The sequence below is a fragment of the Ciconia boyciana genome, chromosome 8, assembly GCF_034638445.1.
Source record: "Ciconia boyciana chromosome 8, ASM3463844v1, whole genome shotgun sequence".
NCBI lineage: Eukaryota > Metazoa > Chordata > Aves > Ciconiiformes > Ciconiidae > Ciconia > Ciconia boyciana.
The window spans coordinates 2,124,608-2,148,232 of NC_132941.1; the positions used below are offsets into that span (position 1 = coordinate 2,124,608).

A 23,625-nucleotide genomic window follows, 5' to 3' on the forward strand; every position below is an offset into this window, starting at 1 on the left:
CTTTACACTTCTCTTTCAATCACAAATGATGTCGGTTACTGCACGCTCCAACTGTGCACACGGGCTGAGTGAGCAGATGGGTTAAATTAAACAGTATTGTTAGCAACATTAGGAACCCGAGCAGTTACTTTCAGACACTTTAGAAACATTATAAATGTAATGAGTTTCTCTTGCCTTTTTTTGGGGGTGGTGGTGGTGGTGTAGGGGGAAGGGCTCCTTTGTTCTTTAAACAGCATTTGCCACTGTTTCCAGAACTGACATTGTTTTTGAAAGTTCTAGTACATCTGAATTAACTTATCACAATAGACAATTTTTAAACAAAATGTAACGACACTAAAAAGCAAGAAATATATGAGAAGTTTAAAAAAACCCACAGATTAGCTTCAGGAAGGAGACTAAACAGCAAAATGCCAAAATGGCTTATGTCCAAGCAGGTTTAAAGTTTCTTTAATTATTCATGACCATGTTAAAGGACAGTGGGCCACAATTTTAGAGATCTGAGACTCTAGCAACGCTTGTGGCTATCACATGAGATGTCTGAAGTACATCAGAACATTCATTATCTATCTTCTATTTTCAATACTAGTCAAACATCTGATTTTCCTTACTGATTTTTCCACTGGGCACCTGTTTGTAACCCATAGCATCTAAATCTCTATAAAATTCATTTCTCTCTTTAGTCTTTTTCTTTGTAGGGGAGGAAGGAGGGCAATAAAAGAGAACAGCAGTAAAAATATTTTATCAGAAAATCTGCATGGCTAATGAGTAAGTTTCATTCTGCATTACTCCACTGGAATCAAACCAGATGTTAGTATGGTCTACTGTCTCTGTAGAAAGTGTTGTTATAATAAAATAGTATGGTATTTCATTGGAAAACAGAAAACATCTGTTACTCACCTCTGTGTAAAATCTTTAGACTCCATAAATAGGTAAGGCCTTTCACAACCTGAATTTAAAAGAAAAAGCAACAACACATGTTAAAGATTCCTGGTAAGAAACACTACGCATCTCAGCCGGCGTGAGTTGTTAAAGACCCGAGTTCCAATGAAGAACGGAGGCAGGACCACAAAAAGGAGAGACAAAGCATCCCTTCCAAAGGACCGCAGGACCCAACGAACCCCTGCTGCCGACTACACGGCAACAGGTTCTTTAAGAACACACAAATAAGCTTCTTCCCAGGATCTCTAAATTGAAGTTAGTTGCGCTTATACTGAATCCCTTTAGGCATTTCAATGTGTTTTTAATTCATCTATCTTTGCTGGGGTGTTAAAAATCATGAAAGACAAAGCGGGTAATGATTTGCCTTCTTGCAACAAAAGCAACCCAGTGAAATTAAAGGCCAGAAAATAACAAAATCTCTAATAGCCTCTTCCACTTCATCCTCCCTTTCCCTTTCTTTCCATTTGGTGCGCCTGTACTCTTTCCTCCTTTACTTCCCACGCTTTTACTTACTCAATACAAATGCTGAACATTTCTTCTTGAACTGTACAAATTGTCTTACTCTTGTATTACTCATCCTGGACCAAACGCAAGCCTTACTGTATCCCATAGCCCCAGAAAATACAACTGGGACGCCTAAAAGGTAAGAATTGGGGCAGGCTTTGGCCTGCTATTCCAGAATTTGCTCCTTCCACTAGCTAAACTGTTAAAACCAAATTTAAAAACCTTTTACTCCAGTACTACATTGGAGTGCCTTATGTATGAGATGCATTTTAATGAAAATTTGTAGGACACGCATTTATAGTATGAATGCGGGTATATTTCCCAAAACAACAACCCGTGACACTTTCTTACACAGAATACGTACATACGGCTCTTTCAGATCTGGCAAGATCATCACTGGATCCATTGGCTACTCCGTTTATTTTCTATATACAATATGATTATAATAGCCCCAAATTAAACAAGCTGTTCAGTCAACTCGCTAAGAAAGCAGCTGGATATTACAAGTTATCCTCTCTGCAGGTTTTGTTTCTATAAAGTAATTAAACCCCAATAGTTCTTGCATTTTTAACATTGTAATTTTTCCCCTAGATTTACTACTTTTACAAGCCCAGAGAACTAACAAGATTCAACAAACATATTTCTACTACTGCTTACTTTTTACCCAAACCATCCCTGCTGTCTCAGCCAGCTTTTTCAACAGAGCAAATCTTTTTTACAAAGTTTCCATCTATGAGATGACATTTCATTCATTTTCCTGAGACACTCTCTTTGTGCATCTCCAGAACAATAAAGCATTTCCAACGTTTGTAAAGTTATGAGTTTTTCAGACAAGACAACTACATTCTTTTCATTGTCCGAGTAGACTGAAATGAAATTACTTCTGTTGCAGTGATCAAGCAGAAGTACTAAAAATATTATACAGCCTCAAAGCAGATAGCATAGTAATTTTCAGCCTTCCTATTGGATTAGAAACTAATTTTAAAATTTATTCTGTAACCAAAACCAACATCAGTGGAATCTGAATCTCTTTTGTAAAGCAAATAATGACTCTGGATCCCCAGTAAATTGCTCTAGGTGGCAATTCCTCAGTGTTAAACTCACACTCCATACCCAACTATCTCATGGCCTCAGATGGTAATTACCTGTAACAAAAGGCCTTAGTCAAATTCTGCATGCCCAGCGGTGTGGCCTTGTTCATGTTAGCCTTTCAAAAAGCAAAACAGGGGAATTCTACTTACACAGCATTTTGACATAAGAAGAAAAAAAAAAAGTACTGATGCAAAAATAAATAAAGAGGGTGCAACATTTCAGGCTTCCTCCAATGGCGAAAGTAATTTTGAGAGTAGTAAGCTTCTTTGATTATTAAATATATATTTAGACTATTTGAAATCTTTAAGATCATTACAAAATTATTTAATTTACTTTAAAGCATGTTTTCATAGAAAAAAGGAAACATTTCCTACGGAAAAAAAAAATCCACAGCTGTGAGTTATTAAACATCTTTATTATGGAACAAGTACTGAATAAGCAGTTATAAAAGACATGGTATTAAACAAACTCTCACATTCAGATTCTCTCAGGATCAGTGTACAAAGAAATGAAAAGAGTTTTTCCCTTTATCCTGGGCTGCAAATATGCACACAGGAGCCCCCCAGATGGACTAACCTAGTGTAAAGTACCTTTATTCACCTACCTTACATTTCCCTATTAGGGAAGGACTCTTAAGTATTAAATATTATTCTAAAATGGTGCTGGAAGAGGGTATCTTTTGATTGAACATCTAGCAGGAATTATTGGTATTCAGTAAAGTAGGTTTTACAACAATGACTTGACAAAGCCTTGACACAAAAAGTACTTCTACCTGCTGTCAATAACTCACTCTCTTGACAGTTCAAGTGCACATCCTTTCAGGGAGAACTTCAATCAACATTAGCACTCAAAATACGGTGCACAATGTCACTGCTTCAGAAATTGAAGTGAAAATAAATGTGTGAAGTGGCAAGCAAAGGTAGAACAGATTTTACATCGGCAGACCCAAATAAGTACACATCAGTAGGAAAACAGCAGCGACCACAACACCACTTTGGGGTTCCCAAGATATACTTTTCCTTTGGAAAAACACACCAGCCCTTTGCACAAATAAAGAACACAAGAAAGAAGAGAGATTTCCTCTTCTCGCTGGCACTGTCTCATACAGGCAACCAGGACGAATTTTATGATGAAGTCAGAGATCACTCCAGCTTCTTGGGGACCCAAGTCTCAGCAGACTCTACCTCTCTCTCACCACTTTATCCTGCCCCTGAAAAAACAGTGCTTCTCCCCAGGCCCTGGCAAATGCTTTCCTCCTTTAAGGATTTCTTTTCACTGCCTTGCTTTATTTTCAGCATCCTGTCTTTCAGCCTCAAACCTCCCACCCCCCCGCTTTACTCCTCAAAAAGATAACTGAGAGAGAAGAGTATCGCACTCGGCAATACATTCCTGCTATTTCAGCTTGAAAGCTGACTGTCCATCACAATTAATGGTGATCACTTCTTCAGTGGGAAATGGCTAACAAGAACGCAGAAGAACACTATGGTGTAAAGACTACATATATTCTACGTGACTCTGTGATATCCACTTTAATTCTCAGCAGATAAGGGTTCACATCAGGAAAAAATACACTGGCAGTTGCTATCATCGGAAAACGTTTGATTGTCTCGGCAGACAAAACTCTCCTCTGGTTCCTGCCAAATCAGGATAAAGTCTGGTTGGAAGGGGAGTGTACGAGAAAGCAAGTACCACTCATGCCCATTAAGCAGTGCATTGGGGGTACCTGGTCAGTATTTATAGCAGTATTTCAAGGAAATGAGTGAGAAACAAGTGGCAACACAGTCCTATCCTTTACGGCTACAGAAAGTCAGGGTTGTCAAGAAAGGGATGTCTCTCCAGTAGTTCAGCCCCAGCCCGTGGAGATCAAAGAGTGCAAGGAAATGACCTTGAGCACAACTCGGTGTTTAATTGAGCAAGTGCAGCACAGGGCTAACGTGCTCCCTTTGCCATGTCGTGTCGAACAGACACAGATCTTGTTCTAGACCAGCTGGAATTTCCTACGCCTTTCGTGCTCATTGCGGTAAGCAGGACAACTGTTTTTAAGGGTTGTCAGTCCACCGCTTTTCATGACGATTACATTTGTATAACAAGAAAGGAAGCAAGAAAATCATCAAGTCGGAGCGAGGGGAATGCTGGGATTGCCGCTAAATATCTATACGTGCCTGCATAATTTTCCTCTGGAAATGGTTTCCCTTAAAAACTTCTACAAATACGACAAAAGGGTATTCTAATTAACAGATGTGCAGGTCACACGTATTATTAAGCAGCTTCAATAGACTAATGCATTGTACATCTCAGGAGAATAAAAGACAAATGACTCCATGTACATGGTGCAAGGAAGGTAGAAAGAAAACATACAGACTGGAAAAAAAAAAGAGATTGTGGAAGCTCCAGATTTTGTCCATAGAATCCATCCACACAAGCTTCAGCTTTTGTTTGACATTCTCCTTCTCATCAGTACAGGAACAGAAATCCTTCAGGCTTTGGGTAATCTTCACAAGCTGTTCGGGGTGGGGATTATGGTGTCTGTGTACAGTACTTGGCAAAAAGGTGCCCCAACCCACAAAATGGGCTGCTGGGCTCTACTGAAATGTCAGACTGAAATGTCAAGATGCAGGGTAGCCATTTGTGAAGACTTAAAGGAGCCATTCCTGCTGCCCCTGATAAATTATAGAGAAAACAAAAGCTTTCACTGCCTCCTTCCAACAAGTCTACTATGGCAATCGAGCAAAAAATCAGCACCAGAGCAGAGGAAGCTGCCAGCGCTGGTTCAGCCTCAGCGCACACCTTCTGTTACGGAGAAGCAGGAGAAAGGGGCGAGTTCCTTCTCTGAAGGCACCCGCTCCTTTGTTCACCTCTCTACTGACCCCCTGCACTGCAGCGGGCACGGTACAGGTTGCTAAAGCAGCAAATAAAAGAATGATAAAAAGTTAAGTATCAGCTCACCGTCCATGTCAGGGAGTCATGCTCACTAACTAACAGATTTGTAAAGAGATGACCCGCAGGTGAACCAAAAAAAAAAAAAGTATATATATCAAGACATAAAAGATGGGGCTAAAGCACCACCATTATGGATAAGTGAAAAATTGGAAGAGAACATCTGCAGAATACCAAGCCAGGTGGGCTGGGGAGGATGGGGAAGAGGAGAGTCAAAAGCAAGTAAGGAAATGATACGGTAAGTTAGTGTGGATGTATTAAGCACACAACATGAAGTGAGATAAGGAAAAGGAGAAGGAAGAAGCACCTGAAGAAATGCTTGAAGGCCCATCCCAGTATTATTACACTATACACATGCTAACATAGCATCAGGAATATGAGGATACCATGAGCATCTTATCATTCATTGCTCCATAGGGAAGAAGAGATGAAACGTTTTTACTCTGAACTAAAGGTGAAAAGCATTCAAATTCCATAAGAAACTGCTAGGCTATATAATGAGCAGATTTGAAACTACTTAGAGGAAACAGCATCAGAGAGGGATGTTCATCACCCTGGGCAGACCACACAAATTAAGAGAAAGTAGAGCTGTGAATTACAATGAACAGAGACTAAATAGCTGCCTGTGTTGGATTAAAGGATTTAAATTGTCAGCTTGATGTATAATGAATGTGAAAACCCAGCACTTAATTAAATGGCACGATAGAATAACTTTGTTATGCTTTAAACTGCTTAAGTTATCAAAGTATTCCTTATATTTAGCAATTGTTTAGCAGTATCTCTCTCCCTTGTGAGATCCACTAAGACACGGTCATATACCCTGTGTTCAGCTGTGGCAAAATATGGAACTTTTTTAGTGTTCTGTAATCTTCATTTTCAATCACGGCTAGTGAATTTCTAGCAACGCAAAGTCACTGAATGCTGCTGAGACACAACGAAGGGCTACCAGGTGCTCTACGGATCCCTCTGTCAACACCTTGCTACCAAAATGAGTAGACACTGGGGACTGAGAGTTCTTCCCAGATCACAGACCATCTCCCTGCTCACCACCCCTAAAATGACTGTTAGCTCTTCAACCATGAGTGTCCACGTGTGAAGGGTCCCAGCAGAGGGGTGAGAGAGCAGCCTGTCCCCAGGCAGCCTTTGTCAGGCCTGGCTTGTGCCAAATAAAAACTTCAGCCTCCTCCTTATCTGCCTTAAGGAGTACATCCGCCACAGGGGAAGACAGAAAATGTGTTCTGCCATTGCATTTTGATAACAGGAACTGACTTAATTTTTCAACCTGGAAAGCAAATCTAATTGAGTTACTTTGCACAGAATGAGGACAGTTAGAATGGAAATTACACAGGAGAATCAGCAGAAGCAGCAGGCGAGGGACCACCATAAGGGCTAGGACAGGGCTTCTGAATCACTTCTTAAAGGAATCACATAGCCCAGAAGGACTTAAAGGCTAAATACAGGTGATTAAGAGGACTGCTCCATCCTACAAGGGTTGATACGAAGAAACATGGCCACACAGTTCTCCAGCAAATTCATGACTTTTTTCCTTATCCTGTTCAATTTATCACATCCTTTTACATTTCTTGAGCCTCTGGCAACTCATGCGTTGGTCATTCAAAAGGAAGGCTTCCTTAACCCTGGTGTCCTTGTGCACACAGGATGGTTAGGAAGAGCATGAGATAGGAAGGACCCTCCCTTTTACACAGACACTGAGGACACGGATCCTGGAGATGACTCAGTGTCCCAAGGGAGCACGTGCACACTCAAATCAGAGATGCGTTACGTGTACAATCACAAGTTGAAAGACAAAAAGAAAAAAGTACTTACAGCTACTGCTATTCTTCCGAGTACATGTTCTGGAATTTTTCTATAAACATCCAAAGAACCCCCTGCAGGGACAAACAAAACGTGCTTAGGTAATACAAAATGAAATACTGCCCTAGATTTGAAGTCACAAGGGTTTTCTAGGCCTTGGTTATTAATAAAAACACCATCAATGATGTAACAATAACTGTGTCAGAAATAACTGACCTTAAAAATCTACCAAACTCTGAATAAACACATGAAACAGTACTCAGGTCTCTCTTCACCCACATTACTTATTTTTGCTTGCAGCATTCATACTCAAATTCCTGTTAGAAACCCCCCCAGTCACAGGACAGAATATCAAAATTGGAGAACTGAAAACCACCAGGCTTGGAGTAACTTCTTGGGAACAATGAAGTCATCCCAAAAAGCAACAGCGGACTTCAAAGTCCAAAGTATCCTAACCCTCGTCCCCAAAACCTGGCGCTAGCATTACATGGTATCTGATACAATGCTATTATACGTGCTTAAAGCTGTTTCCTCCTGATGATCAAACCAGTGAAAGTTTGGTGGAGCATGGCGGTCTGTGTCCACACTGATGGCTGAAAATTAAAGATAAGGGGCTCCCGGGCAAGCGGATAAGTTTTGCCAGTAAACTCCAGTATGGGAGACAACTTGCTGTCTGGCATAACCCTGTCCAGCCAGCATCATACATTGATGGGGAAAGGAGAAGCCTAAGTCCCTCTAATGGCTCCACAGACGTTTCCAAGGGACTGGGAAGGATTGTTTCCCTTATCTTCTGCAAAGGAGATTCATGACCAAAACCAGTGTTCAAAATGACCCTGGGGTGAGATACAAATTATTGGGCAAGAAAGTAAATTTAAAATTGAGAATTAAAAATATTCAACTAGAATGGCAAAAAAAAAAAACCCCAAAACCCCCAAAAAGCAAAAAACCAAGAAAATTACAAGCAGAGCATATTACCCTTAGCTTGCAAGAGCGTGTTGTCTTATTCAAGGCCTGAGGTTTTGGAAGCGCTCAGCACTGACCTAACTCTGGTCTCAGTGTAGCATACGGATTTTACTGATGATACCACCGGGAAAAAGTTAGGCCAATACTCAGCAAGTAAGAAAACTACACCTTGTACTTTGCTTATGGTTCAGTTTTAAAAAGTAAACCCCATTCATTCACTAATGCTGCAGTCTAAAGAAGTCACAAGGTCCTTATTCCAGTCTTCAGCCTTAATAATACAATAGTTCTTATTTATACTATACATCTTATTCTAATGATTGGGGTTTTGTGGGGGTGGTTGTTGTTTTTTTCCCCTCATCTTCCTCTTCGTCTCTACTCTCAGAAATACAGTATATGCTTGTCTTCACTAATGTTGCTCTGATTCCAGGTGACTGAAACTACTGTTCGTTCATTAATCTTTCAACTCATCTTGTCCACATTGCCTGTGGATTATAATGAATCTCCGTTTTAAAAGTAAATGTAAGTACTATTTAATGGAAATAAGAGGATGTAGCATCACAGATACCTACTGCTCATTACAAAAACCAAACAGAAGGCAATCGTATGGCAGGTGGTTCCTGTTAATGCTTATAACAGATCCTCAAATTTTGGACAAAAAAAGACCTATTTTCATACACCAAACTGCTAAGTCTTGCTATTAGAGATGTCACTAAAGGTAGGGCTGTTTGAAAAATGAACCAAGCATCTTTTTGCAAACAATTGGGGAAATCTGCCATTTTTCTATGAAGAAAAAAATTCTGTAGTGGACAACATTTCCAAAGCCAAATAACGTTAGTTCCCATATCCATGTGTAGACATCTAGGTACAGTCTGATAGCCTGCACCTCTCACTGCTTTTAAGGAGAATTTAGCAGGTGTTCAGCAGTTTCAAGGAAAAGAGGCAACAACGTAAAGTAAAAGGCAATAGTGCATTTCGCCATCTTTATTTAGAACATCATCTTTACTGTAAGTATAAAAGCACAAAGATTAGAAAGCCTCATTTCACATCTCTGTCGCTCTTTAAGATCAATTGGCAGGTGGGAGGGGGATCCAGGTCAGTTGAACCTCAGTGTTTTGATATTTGCAGACTTGGAGTTACTTGGCGTTTTCTTGCTTGCAGGTGCCAGGGAAGAACCAGTATGGTACCGTGTACCACATGTGTACCCCTAAGTCATGAAGATCCCCAAAGAGGCAGACCCATCTCTATCTAGGTAATTCACAAAGGAAATACCTATGTTTTGTAATACGGTACAGGATACAACTGGGCAAACAGAGTCATGGGATATGGGTTCAGGAAATACTACAAACTGGCCTAAGACAGCCAAAAGGGCTAAAAATCTGTCAAGGTTAAAGCTGTTCATCTGCAGGGTGAGAAAGTATTTTTTATCATCTTCACACATCCTTACGCATCAAAATTAAAGGTCTGGGGAAAAAAAAAAAGGCAAGGTCCCTTTATTTGCATTTTGTTCTTCCTTTAAATGATTGCTGTTGCTTTCTGCCAGAAGGAGTGCACAACATGAGGCAGACCAGAGGTCATCTCCAGTATAATTCCAAGTAATTTGTGCATGGTCAGTAAACACCATCGTTGTGCAACATCATGAGGGATGCATACCCTAAAGGCTTAAAAAATTTCAAACAAGAATTCAGAACTGCAAGCATTTATGTCCATCATTTTTAAAACTCTCTGAATTAGTAGGAGCGTACGTACTCTAGGCAGATGCGTGTTTTGGCATGAGCAGATGCTTCCTTACTGCATGTGACTACTGCTTAACACAGGCTTGCAAGTCTGAGAGCAACTGCAAGGACAGAACAGAGAAATGGCTAATAGTCACACAGCATGAGAACAGCAAAGAATTTAACTTGTGGGCTTTGCTGAATAAATATAATACTTTTTCATCAAATATAGAAAATCTGAGAAAATACTCATGCTTGGAAATGGGGCACAGCGATCACTGGGACAGAGGTAGTAAGTGTAAAAAGAGAGAAATAACAGTAATAACAGACCATTTTAACAGGGAGAAAACAAAATGCACCGTAAAACCCTAAAGGGCTTTATCTGTGGTCCCCATCAGAAAGCAAGCTACTCAACGATGCTTAACGGTACACATTTGGCTTTGGAAATTTTTCCTGCCAGAAAGCCTTCCCTCCATAGCAAATTATTTGCGAGATCCTTACTTCTTTATATCCAGCCTAACCGAACCTTTGTGAAAAACCTGGATAGGGCATAAAATGCTGGCTCATAAGAAAATCCTGGAGAGAGTAATAGTCTATTGCTTGTAACAACAACGTGATGTCGAAAGTTGAACGCTGCGAAGGGGGTTCTTGCGCACGAGACACAAGGGGACCGCATCTGTCATGAGACACGCTCTCAGAATTGATACACAGAGGGCAGCAATGACTATAAATTGCTGTAATCAGTGTACTTCTCCTGCCTTTTCTCCAAGAATGCCACACAGCACAAGATTTCAAAGCAAAGTACTAATGCATCTCCGTGATGAGAGTAGCATCAGATTGTGGGGAAGGGGATACTGTTGGTCTGAAGATTCACGCTGGGAGAAACAAGAGTACACTCAAAAAGAAACTCAGCGCAGCACTGCTAAACAGCTGTGTTAGAAAATAATTCCTTGTCTTGCAATTAAGAGACAATTTCCACTGAACACACATAGGACATTGGGTTAATAGATTTCTTTAAAAGAAAATCTGTTTTGGCTATCAAAACAGTAAAAGTGAGGAACAGCTGTTTTGTCAGCGAGGACAGATTGTATGGAAGACTCAGATATCAAACCACAAATTAAGCTAGCAGTTATTTCTGTTCTATTTACATTTTCAATAAAAGTAAGTGAAGTTACACTCGGGGAAAATACAGCGTACCATGGAGAATATAACACAATCCCAATACTAACCTGTTTTTTTTAAAAGCTACCTGCAAGGTTATTAATACATATTTACATTTTCAAGTCATACTACTGCATTTTGCTCCATTCTGGAAAAGCACATCTTTATATGATTTTCCCATATACATACTTAGCAATCAAAAGCACACTAGATACACAACTCACCATCCATGAACTCTGTACACAATGAAATTCTGTTTTCTACAAAAAAAGCACCATAAAATCCTATGATATATGATGAGTCACACTGGAAAAAGAAAGGAAAAAGAGAAGCCTGTTTTAAAATTTGCTGTATGAAGATTCTAAGCAAGAATAATGAAAAGGAGAAAATCTATATACCTTATAAAGAATTTCTAACTCCGACATTATCTGCTTCTGGAGTTCCAGTGTTATATCTAAGGGTATGACCTAAAATACAAAAAATGGACATACGATCAGAGTTGACATAAAAAGTGAATTATTCAAAATAAAAAACTGAAGATCCATGTATTAATTATCCTCATGTGAGAAAAGGAAAGAGAGGAATAGGTGGAAAGAGTATCTTAATAGAGCGATGAGCAAAGGAAGGAAATGGAAATGAAAGGACAGACTTATTTACTTTTAAAAGCCAGCTACAAGTAAACTAAGTTATACAGCCAATTTTATCCACGAAATGTTGTAAGGTTTGTGGTTTAACCATTTGGCCAAGAGACGAGTCAGAACTTGAACACAAGCCCCACACGTAATGCAAAGAGCAGGCGTGGTAGATCTGCAGGTCGGTAAACCCAGAGCTGCGGCTTTATTCACCCAACGCGTGATCAGCTCTCAGCTCCAGCTCGGTACAGCCTCCTCCTCATCTGCCCAGCACTGACTCTTCTCGATGCAAAGACGTCTTGGGAAAAAGCCTGGAAGGTTGGGACCCTGGCAGGCCTTGCTGAATGTGCCGATGTGAACTCTAAGGGCTAAATAAGTACTGCAGTATTGAAAGTATCTCTGAATGTCTCAGTGATGCCCTAAAGGAGTGGTTCTCACCACCACTCTTACAGTTTCAGTTTCTTTAATATTTACCCCTTTTTTAATATAAATTCCTAACATGGTATGAAACACGGAAAACTTAAATATACAGAAACAATGCAGATGATAGCAGATGGTATAGGTGCTTAAGTAAGCATCACCAAAGTATTCCTCAAAACAACTACAAGCAACCTGGCTTTGAGCACCCAGCAGCTCAAACCAGCCGCTCACTGTCATGCTTATCTGCTGCTTCCTTCATCCATGCCCTCGTTTTTCATCGTTTTGAGCCAGGCTGCTATCCAGGACTAAAGTACCAAGTGCTGCAGTGAAGGTGGGGTGCGCTGCCTGGAGTTACAAGTTTTCAGGATTTTCAAGACAGACCCTCTTAATAAAGATGCTGGTTCCAATGGAACCAGCACTGAAAGTCAACTTTAACAAACAATTCTTTGCCATGATTATTTGAAGACTTGCACGCTTAATTATTAAGTACTACTATATAAACCAAAATGGACTCCAAATGCATTTAGCCAGGCTCAGCCTGCTACCACACAATATTTCACTGTTTAATACTTTAAGCTAAAGGGAAACAAAAGCTAGTCAATTTGCAGAATTAGCAGAATAGATATTATAGGCTGCATATACTGCTGACAAAACAAAATACAGAGAGACCATTTCCAAACACATGCATTTTACAGTATCAAAATCTGTCTAAAAGAAAAAACGATAACCTGTTTCTATCAAGAGTTTGCTTTAGGGTTATTTATAAAAGCTGTCACTAAACTAAATTGTAAGTGTAATACAGGGCTGCCAAGAAACGTTTAACACACTTGTCTAGATCAATAATCATTTGCCAACAATATTCACTTACATTTTTCCAGCGTGAAAAACTTAAAATAATTTGCTGGAATACCATCAGTTTTACCCATTGAATATTAACAGAATTTAATCTTGTCAACAGTCTAAAATTAAATTTTATCTCCCTAAATTCTACTCACAGTGAGAAATTTCCCTGCCTCGTTCACTGTGAAGGCTCCACCGACCTGAACAATGACTAGTTAGCATGATCAGCGTCAAATACATCACTGCCATCCAATCAACCAAGACCTGGCATGAAGAAAGGTCTCTGGCTGATTTGCATTAACTATAATTACACACAGACCCTGCATTCTAATAGTGAGGATAACCTGGAAAAGCAGAGCTACCTTATTTACAAGTATTCAGGATACTATAGGGTAGGGCACGTACAGAAATGGACTGCAACGGTGTGGCAAGCATACGTCACCACAAAATAAATTAGGAGAGACCACCATCTCATTTTCTCTGCATAACTATCGTACAGAAGTGTTCTCTTCCATCTAAACAGCGTGACTTACAACACAGGAGAGACACCCATCTGAAGGTTGGAGGAACCTTCTGGTATTGACAGCACTGAAATGGGGGCAGAAAGAGGAAAAAAATAGGTATATAGCACTGCCTTAATCTGCATTTGTAATCTCCATGGTCATACTCCTTTTGTATAAAATTTCCAAGCCTATTCAGAAAATGAAGTTTGTATGGGTGAAACAACTTTTAAGAATATGAGCGCTGACTGTTAAGCATGGGCTGGAACAGTGTTAAAGCAACCAAAAAACCCCCCAAAAACCTCCTCAAACCCATTGCTACCAAGGAAGAATCTGTGAATAAGGATTCGGCTGCAACTTCCACAACTGTAACACAGGTAAGCAAATGAGATGTAACATTTGACAATAAACTTTCCCAAAACGGCACCTTTGGAAAGAGCTTTGTAGCAGAAAATCACCACGATGGTCTCAGAATTCTTGAGAGCTGAAAAGCAAAACTGAATCCACCAGGCATAGAATAAAATGCTGTGAGTTCACACTGCACTGTTGAGCACATGCAGGAGCAGAGGTTCTTAACAAGTCTGCACCAGAAGCTACCAACAAAAGTCCGAGGAACAGAGGAGCTCGGCAGGTTGCCGCTGATCCGCGGTCCCCAGCCACCCGTGCCTGCCAAGGGGTAACCGAGCCTCGGGGATGCGGATGAACAGGAGCGATCCAGAGATGGGCCAAGGGCAACCTGGGCTGGCAGCCGAGCTCCGGTGCCTGCCCCGATTTCAAAACTAGTCGAAATGGTGCCTCACAGGTAGAGCTGGAGAAGGATCCTAGACAAGGGAAGCATTTTTTTTCTTTAATTATTTAAATGACATGGCAGTCCTCTGGGATTCAGCAAGGGGCTCCAAGCACTCCTGCACATCTTCCTTATCAAGTTCCTGCCTAATATACAACAATCGTGGAATCACTTAGCATGCTTTAACGTATGTGAACTCAACATACCTAATGTTTCAAGTGAAAAGGGTTAATTTTTAAAAGAGGAATACCTGAGCGTATTTCCTCTGCTCTCCACTACACCTCCAGGACAAATAAGGATGAGTTGTCAAGTTAAATACAAGCAGTCAAGTGACTGAATTATAATTTACTCTGTGCTCAATTTAAATTAGTGTGAGGCTATTAAAATATACAGTATAAATACGGCAATTCATCACAAGCTGTCATGGATGACTTCATCTATTTGCTGGAGTGGCATACGTTCCACTAAAGGGAACGAGAGCAAAATCACAGGTCAAATTAAGCTGCTATTCTGTTTTAATTCACTTATTTAATCTGTGGCGACATAATTGTCTTTTACAGTATGTACAACTCAAAGGAAATTTGGGAGTATTATAGTCAGTATACAAATGATTAATCAAATGGTCCATTTAAATGCTAGCTTAAGAGCAGGAGAAACTAAAAACAGTTGAAGGATGGCAATCAGCCAGTGTACACTCAAATTTTTCATTCGGTTTTTCCCCTCTAATTAGAAAAAAGTTACCTTAGAAAAATCTATTAAGTCCTCTGCACATTATCTATCTGTAAAGTTTACATAAAATATGTAATGACACAGCTTTGGTCTATAACACAGCTATTAGCATTGGTTTCTTTTCCCGTTCAATATATTTGCAAGATTATCTACCAGCTAAAAGCATTTTAATCAACAGGTTTTCAGAATGTTATCTTGTCCTACCAAATCTGTATATTATTGTCAAAAAAAGCCCCCCAAAACGCAGAGCTCTGCTTTCACAGATCCATCCAGTGATGTCCCTTTTAGTGCGGTAATCCTCTGTCAAAACACTCGATCCTTGTGATGATCGTGTCAAGACGCTGGCATTACCATCCTCTTTTTATTGCTGGGTATGCTGAGCCATAGATGTGTTAAGTAATTTTCTTAATAGAGCAAGCCGGCATGATCACTATCATAGCAGGTTTCCTGACCTCCAGTTTGTGAGCATGTTATTTTAAACGATATAATAATATGCACACATTGATGCAGTATTTCTTCTGAAATCACACTAAAAAGATATGATTGAGAGTGACAGGACCACCATGAGTAGTATCTACAAGAGAACCCAGTTTCCCAAATCTTCAGGATGCTAATTATCTGCCAGGACTAACCAAACCCTTGGACTCCAAGGGAAAGGAGGAGGTGAAATTGCTGGGGGAAAAGGATTTTTGCCACAGGGAGGTGATTTCAATTAACCTTGCAAAGGGTGAACTCATTTCCCCTCCTGCCTGTGCGATTTTTCTCTTGCTCCACCTCCTCTCCAGGCAGCTTCTGAGGGCACCCACAGCCCCATGGGCAGGCTGGAGAGGAGCAATGCCAGCGCCGAGCAGAGCTGGCGCAGAAGCAGCTCTCTGTAGAGCTTGAAAAAGATTATTTGAGGAAGCAATGCAGTAGGTACCAGGGAGAAGCAGCATCCTTACACAACCTCAGCATTCAGGGGAAGAGCTTTTTTTAGTTCCGTACTGAAAGGTGTAATAAAAAATATTTTTGATTATTGATTTTTCTGTACTTTTGTGCCTATTACAACTCAAGAGAATTCCTGTGTTACTCCATCTGCTCATGACAAGGTTTAGGAATGACGGATACGACTTGAAAGGACTTTTTCAAAAACTTTTTCAAGTGATACTTGTATTCCATATAATTAGAGGTTATTTGGATGTTATTTCAATTTCCTATTTTCCACATGTAGAGAATCATTTCAAATCCAGTAGTAAGCATTTGCTTTTCTTCAATTCATTGGAAAGTCAAAAGCATTGCTCCTAGTGAGGTGAAGGGATTTATGTGATCCTCAGCAAAGCCGAAACACGGGCAGAATCTCCTTTTAGTAAATTATATCTGATTGGAACCACAAGACAATCTGAGCCCAAATCTGAGAGTTACCCATATCTGTAAATATTGCCTAGTAAATATAAATGCTTCATTTGAAGTCTTAGTGTAATCTTACATCTTTAAATTCCATCTAACACCAATTCTGCTTGCAGCAACCAGCTGCCATCACTCCTCTTGCCCTCCTCTCCTACCCCCACATTCTTTCAGTTTAACTCGGCTACACTAGAATGTAATGATTAAATAAAGACAGCAAAAAAGAAAAGAAATGAGACAAAAAGCCCATTTTACAGTTTTCTAAGTAATTATTCCATAAATTATATTTTTTAAAATATACCTTTTTTTGATCTGAAAATATTAATTGGAATTGTATGAATGCAACAATTTATTTGTTTTCCAAAAGTCTCTACTGCTTTGAGTTTTAACAAAATGGCCAAATTAAAAAAATCTGTTTATCAAAAAAGGACATATTTCAGTATTTTTGCATAGATTTAACTGAATAATTTAATTTACAAATGTAATTTAATGTAACAAATTACATACAAGAGCTGGCATACTGTTGTCAGAGTTGTGCTATTAGTTTACCACAGCTTTAACTGAACTTTCAGACAAGACTGGTATTTATCTGACCACGTAACACTACAGTATACACCTTCACTGCAAAGACAGCTAACAAGGAGGAAAAAAAAGCCAAATCAGTTGGATAAAAAACAATCGGGGGGGACACGGGACATTAAAAGAAACAAACCTGTTAAACCCACAAAATCTCCTAGGAGAACGGAATATTATCCCAAAGAAAACAGGGAAATTCTCTTTATTTAAAAATGAGGTTGCAGAGACCACTCAAGAATATGCCCTTGGGGACAGTTTGGCATTAGCAGAGAAAGGTACAGGCTGACATCCAGCGACCTTTCCATCCCCGCTCCTGTAGCACCGGGGTTCAGGTCGGTGAAGCGGCATCTCCGCCAGCCGCTGGAGAGGCACAAGCCACAACTGCGCGTGGACACGTCCGCGTAACCCCACGGGAAGACGTGGTGGTACCTACACACAGCGCCAAGCAATTCCCGGTGGGTGAAACCGGGATCCTGGGAACTCTGTGCTCATTTGGAATTACTAGATTTATGGACGAGAGTTTTCCTGCATAAACAATGTGGACTTTAATGCAATAAAACAAATTGAGATCTAACAATCGGAGGGAGGGGAAGGAAACCAAGGTCAAGAAAGAATGGAGAGAAAGAAAGAGAGAAAGAAAATTACTGTAATATCTTACCTTTACTGCTAGTATTTTTCCACTAGGGACGTGATATGCCCTGCATGAGGGAAAAAATTAAATAACTTGAGATCACATAAAATTACCTCTATACATAGGTGCAACATGTATACACTAATTTCACAGGAAAATGACTTGGAGCTAATACGTTTTACATTAAACCAATTTTATACAGCATTTCTAAAGAAAGACTGATGAAAACAATTGATCAAAAGAATGTACTTACAATGAAACCATTTAGTAGGTTTTTACATCTGCATGTTTTATATAAAATCCACACATTGCAGACTTCCGTGCAGCATAATAGCAAACTTATAAATGTGAATTTATCCACTTTCACATTTTCTTTCAGTGAAATAAAGTCATGATACATCCATTATTCAGAATCTTCACGTAAAACAAGGTTTATCACGCAAGTTTGCCAGTCCTACGGGTATTTTCAGTGGTAAGACAGTGAGATACACAGCTATATCACTTAAAGTGAAGTAAACCAGGTAATAACTGATTCTTTATCATAACCTAAGGACTCACGGAAAATATTAGCAAAATGAACTTTCTGCATTTATATTTAAGATTAGTATGTGTGTGTGCATATAACGTTAGAAAGCATTATTATTAATGCTCACATGTACCCAAAATAATTTTCCACAGCATTTCAAGAGCAGTTTGTCTTAATTTCTGAAGGCAAACATTTATAATTGGCTATTTAACAATGACTTGTGTATTCCTAACCATGAACTCATAAGAAATAAAAAGGTGGGTGGAAAAAAAAAGTCTACTAAAAATCCAATGTAATTTTGCATAAAAACAAAACCATTAAAGGTTTTCCTCTTCACTAGTTTTATTGTCTCATACTGATTTATGACACCATGCACAGTAATGTCATATATGTGGCACTAACTTTAAAGAATTGTAATATTTTACCACTATATACCTCTAGCAATTATTAGTGAAGAAGAAAAGCTTTAATAGTTTTTTTTTTTTTGCATGGAAAATCATACACAGTACAGGGCGAGACTGTTGTTTAATCTTATTTATAACCCTGAACGCTTACATAATTTCTGTTAATAGCTCGGAAGTTTCTAAAAACTTCACCTTAATTTAATAACTCATGGATAAACACTTATGTAACCAAAAGGCATTAGCTTTTAGGAACAAACACAGTTTAAAAAGGCATACCAAAAATCAGTGTTATTTACTACCAGTACAACATGCAAACAGCAAAATCATCAGACGCAGCTCTGACAGACTGGTAGCTGAACGCATAATCAATGAATCCAACGGAGTAAATGAACTTTGCTGTAACTATGGATGAATCAACAGTGGCAAAACATTATGGACTTAAGATCAGCAGAAATGATAAGAAAATGAACAGGTTGAGATAGCATGCTTAACGTCTGTTAGCTTAATATGTACTGTGCCGGACAGTTTGGCAACTTAATTAGCTTGTCAAGAAAGCTGATCTTTTTTCCATAAGAGAGATCTCCTGTTTCCAAGTGAATTAAAAGGGAAGACTTGATTATTTAATTATGATGCACGCTAATTCATCCGTGGAAGTTTGGGTTAAATTTCCAGCAGAGGGCAGATACCTGGTTTGGTTTACAGAGCACTGACAGTACCAATTTAACATTTAATTATCGCTGAGAATTGGATCACAAAGGAGATACCATGCCCATGGGTACAGCGTGTCCAGTGGCTTTGCAAATGGCATGCTACCTGGGAGGAAAGGAATTTGTTTACTCCAGGCTGATCCGGCATCTCCATTGTCCTGACCTTCCTCAACGCAATATCTGTAAAGTGATTAATGAAGTTTGAATAGGAGCTTTGGTTACACCAAAAGACAACCCTACACCTCTGTAGTGTTTTAATTAACAGCTAACACTTCAAATTAGTCTGTGGTTGCTACAGTAATTACCCGTTCCAATGAGTGTGTAGGGAAAACGTTTTTGTTAGATATTATGTAGAACTATAAGTTGGAATTGATCATTTTGGTTACAGTCAGCGCAGCTAAAGCCTGAAGATTTAGTACCTTTATGTAGCTTCAGAAGGATGCACTAAAAAAAAACCCCACAGAATAATGTGCACAGCATGAAGAAACACATACTTTTTGTGCATACTGCACCCGCCAGTAAGTCTGTGGATGTCTACGAGGAGATTAAACTAATATTCATACTCTATAAGTAATGTGAAGTCTCATCTCAAGGGTCAACTCTCACAGATTTCAGTGTCACCTCCAAAAGTAAGTAAACAAACTCATCATTGTAAAACCAGATCATTAGACGAAGCAAAGTAGCAAAATGCAAAAGGTTCCTCAGCAACGCTGTACATTTCAGTGAACACACACTTAAAAATCTTCCAGGATGGTAGGCAAATGATGTCGCCTAATAAACAGCTACAACAACAACTCCTCTTGCTAGGAATGCATTTGAGCAGTGCCTAACAGTAAAGACAAGTGGATGTTAAAGACGAGGGAAAACAGTTGCTAAATAGCTGCTGAACTACTTAAAGACAAATGTAAAGAGCAGGAATTAAACACACTCAAACGCAAAATATTCAAGGAAAACAATGTTTTGACATTTGCAAAATTTCATTCCTTGCAGAAATCAGCTCTGGCAAAACAAGTTCATTCTTCTGCTCTTTTTTGTTGGGGTTTGGTTTCGGTTTGCTTTTGACCCACTGCAAAATCTCTAACGGATGATTGAGAATAGGTGGCTATAAATCATTTATTGTTAAGGAGAAACCAAAGAGAGAGTGCTACATCGGAGAGAGCCAACTTCTGCAATCAGAAGTTTAAAAAGTAATTTTGAACACTTGATGCCAGCGTCAACTAGTAAAAAATAGAAAAGTTATTCTTTAAATTTTGTTGCAATTTGCCAACTGCAGGGAGTGGGTTCCGATGTACATTGCCCCTTCCCTCTCTGTCTCTTAGTTAGGAATTTACAAGACGAATACCACAGCGCGGAGTGCTTGCTCTCTTTACTCTCTAGAGAAGAAGCTCCTAACAGACATTGGGACAAATTAAGAATATATTCTCGTGCAGGGCCTGACCCAGATCCCAGCTCAGGTTAGCTGGAGAACTGCATCTACCACAAACATGAGGTTTTACTATTTTAAGTGCAAACTGATGGAAATGCTATGAGACTAATAACCACCATAATAACAACTTTCTCCAAGACTAAAAATACCTTTGAAATATAAATTTTAAAATGATGGGATAGTATTTATTAAAATAGTAGAAAAATAAACACAACAGCAATCAGACCATTCATTTGGTGCCCAAGTTCTGCACATAAAGAAACTGTAACTCCAATACCCTGCACCTAATTTTTTTTTTAATTTTATTTTATTTAAAAAGAGGCAGTTGTTAGCTATTGTAGCCACAGCATTTTTTTAGGCTGAGGACAATGATTAAAGTTATTAAAAAAAGCAAAGCTCAGGAATCCATTTTGGGATACCAATCTTACACGATGATGAATTCTTTTCAAATTCACCAAAGTCTGACTGCAAATAGGTACTGTGCATCTGTAAAAAAAGATGGATAGTGCAAAAAGTTGTAGATACCTTAAACCGATCTGCGGTGACATCTTCAAAGTGAACAGTAAAGGCTAGTGGTTGAAAATTGCATCTTAGTCTCAGAAATATATATAGGAAACAAGAAAATAACTCATACTCATTTTCCCCAGAAAATGAAAATTCTTCACAGAAGCAAACTGTTCTTTCTTGATGCTCAGAAGTATATTTTTGTTTCTATGTCCAATACAGATAAGGGACAAAACCTGCACTTGACTGAGTAACCGATTTAATAATTGCCACATGAGGAGAAAGGTGATGAACAATACAGAAGAAAGGAGTAAACGCAGGCACACCCCTTATACGTATCAGCAGTGCAGGGACCAAGTTAAGAGATTGTTGTTTAATTAAAACCAAGTTTTAATAACTCAGACTAGTAACTCTCCCAACAAAATTTTTATAGGCTTCACAAAAGAAGGAAAAAATCTTCAGGGAGGATGGAGGAAAGAAAGCAGCAACTTTCAGACCTCCCCAGGAAAAAAAAAAATAAAAATTCCAGTAACAGAGGCAGTGTGGTAGAAAGCACCGCGTGAGCTCCAAGAAAGAGGGGGGAAAACGCAGCAAGAAAGCTGGAAGCTAGATAGGGAGAAGGTGAGTTTTCGGGGTCCTTCCTTGCCTCCTGCCCTGGCACACTGTGGCAACGTGAGGTGGAGGAAGCGACCGACATCTCCTTTTGGGAAGTTCTCCTAGTGAACACGCACGGGCACGCGATGCGGAGAGGTTGGCTTAAAGCTGCCGCATGTCGTATAAGAAAAGGACAGGCAGATTTCAAACACTGTGTATTTTGAAATGTTCCCACTGGGGAAAAGAAATGTAAATCTCTTCCTTCACATTCCCCCTAGAGTTCATTATTCTGAGCCCCCTACATCCAATGAACAGCTTCTAAGCAAGACTGGCACAGTTGTGTCAAATATTTTATTAACCTTGACTATTAACCATATCCCTAGACATTTAAAGCCCTGAAGGGACCCACGCGAGCCAAGTCCTTTAGCACAACTTTGTCTTCTCTACTCTAAAAACCAAGCGTGCCCCTCAGGGAGCGCTGCAAAGGCAGCTTGCCCAGCTCCGTGGCAAAAGCTGGGTTATTCTGGGGAATAAGAAAGACAGCGCGAGCAAGCGTGCGCTCTGCTTGAACAAAGCCCTCCAGCTAAGCCGGAAAAACTTCTGATGGACTGCGGAGTACAGCGTGTGCATCCCTTGTGTTCCAGAAAATAAAAATCAATATCATGGAAAACTAGAATAGGGCTTTGGGGGAACTGCCAACTCCTTGGCATCTCCCCCCATATATAAGTGTTTCTACAGGAAAGCACATTAAAAACCAAAAGCATCAGAAGCAGCTGTTTTCTGTTTTAAAAGAAAAGGGAAAAAAAAAAAAAAAAAGGTAGCTGAATTTCACGTTGCCTGCTTTGTTCTTCCTGAGGTCTACTGCAAAGAGAACCAGAGGAGCAATGTAAGATGCTTTGGCTCAAACCTCTTTATGGAATAAACCATAGCCCATCCTAATATTTAACGCTAAAAATTTCATACACTGAAAATTTCTACTCAGTTCAAAAGTAAAACAAACAAAACCAACCAACACAACATGCACAAGCTTCTTAATAAACAGCTTAGATGTCAAACAAAAAATTTCTCCCTCTTTCAACTTTCTAAGACTAACAATTTTATACTCTCCCTGTGAGAAATTTTACCTAAAAGCACAGCGGGGAGCTCCATTACTTGCTCTGATTGTGGCATAATTTCTTCCAGGGCAAGCAAAGAACTAACTTCAGGTTTCAACATGCAGGCACTCAAGAGAAACAGCAATTTTCAATTTGTTTTCTAACTTTTAATTGTAAAGCATTTGCCCACATACGAGTGACTTAAGGATGGTCACATCAGAAGCATGGACTGAGTAGACAAAGATCCCTGAGCTTTCTCAAAGAGCTTTTCCTAACATAGGCAATCACTTTGTACTACTAACTACATTTACTATTATCTGAAAACTCAAAATAAATGCAGTCTCTACCTAGAAGCAAAAATTCATTAAAATCATTACATCATGCTGCTAATGCCGATGCAAAATAGCACCAAAGAAGCCTGCAGCAGCCTACCACGCAGAAGATCCTGCTTCCCATCTGTTCACTCTAGTGACCAGGATATATTTTTCTACTTTTCCCCCAGCAGCCACGGAAACAATTTCTAATCAATAAAATATTCCTTGGCAAGACCAAATGATTCAAGGGAAAGCCATGACCTGTCTGCTATGCCAATGAGTCAGTCCCTTCCCTTTCTAGAAATATAACTAACATCAGCAAATATGACAAAATGATATACTGACAGTGCCGTTACATTAGTGATGTGGCTGCAGGACGCAGGGATGCAATGCTCCCCTCTGGTCGAGGTACCCGAGAAACTTACGGCTAATGCC

At 39.5% G+C, this 23,625-nt stretch overlaps 1 protein-coding gene across 7 annotated transcripts in view; it reads right to left on the reverse strand.

The window, feature by feature from the left end:
- The window catches only part of MAP2K5 (mitogen-activated protein kinase kinase 5), a 139,707-nt gene that overhangs the window by 76,422 nt on the left and 39,660 nt on the right, over positions 1-23,625 (reverse strand). For all 7 annotated transcript variants that reach the window (XM_072869862.1, XM_072869861.1, XM_072869860.1 and 4 more), the window contains exons 9-13: positions 17,649-17,688; positions 11,522-11,590; positions 11,348-11,429; positions 7,300-7,361; positions 898-946 (exon numbers count right to left, since the gene is read on the reverse strand). In XM_072869862.1, the coding sequence (XP_072725963.1) occupies positions 898-946; positions 7,300-7,361; positions 11,348-11,429; positions 11,522-11,590; positions 17,649-17,688 (302 nt within the window). The remainder of the gene's footprint in view (positions 1-897; positions 947-7,299; positions 7,362-11,347; positions 11,430-11,521; positions 11,591-17,648; positions 17,689-23,625) is intronic.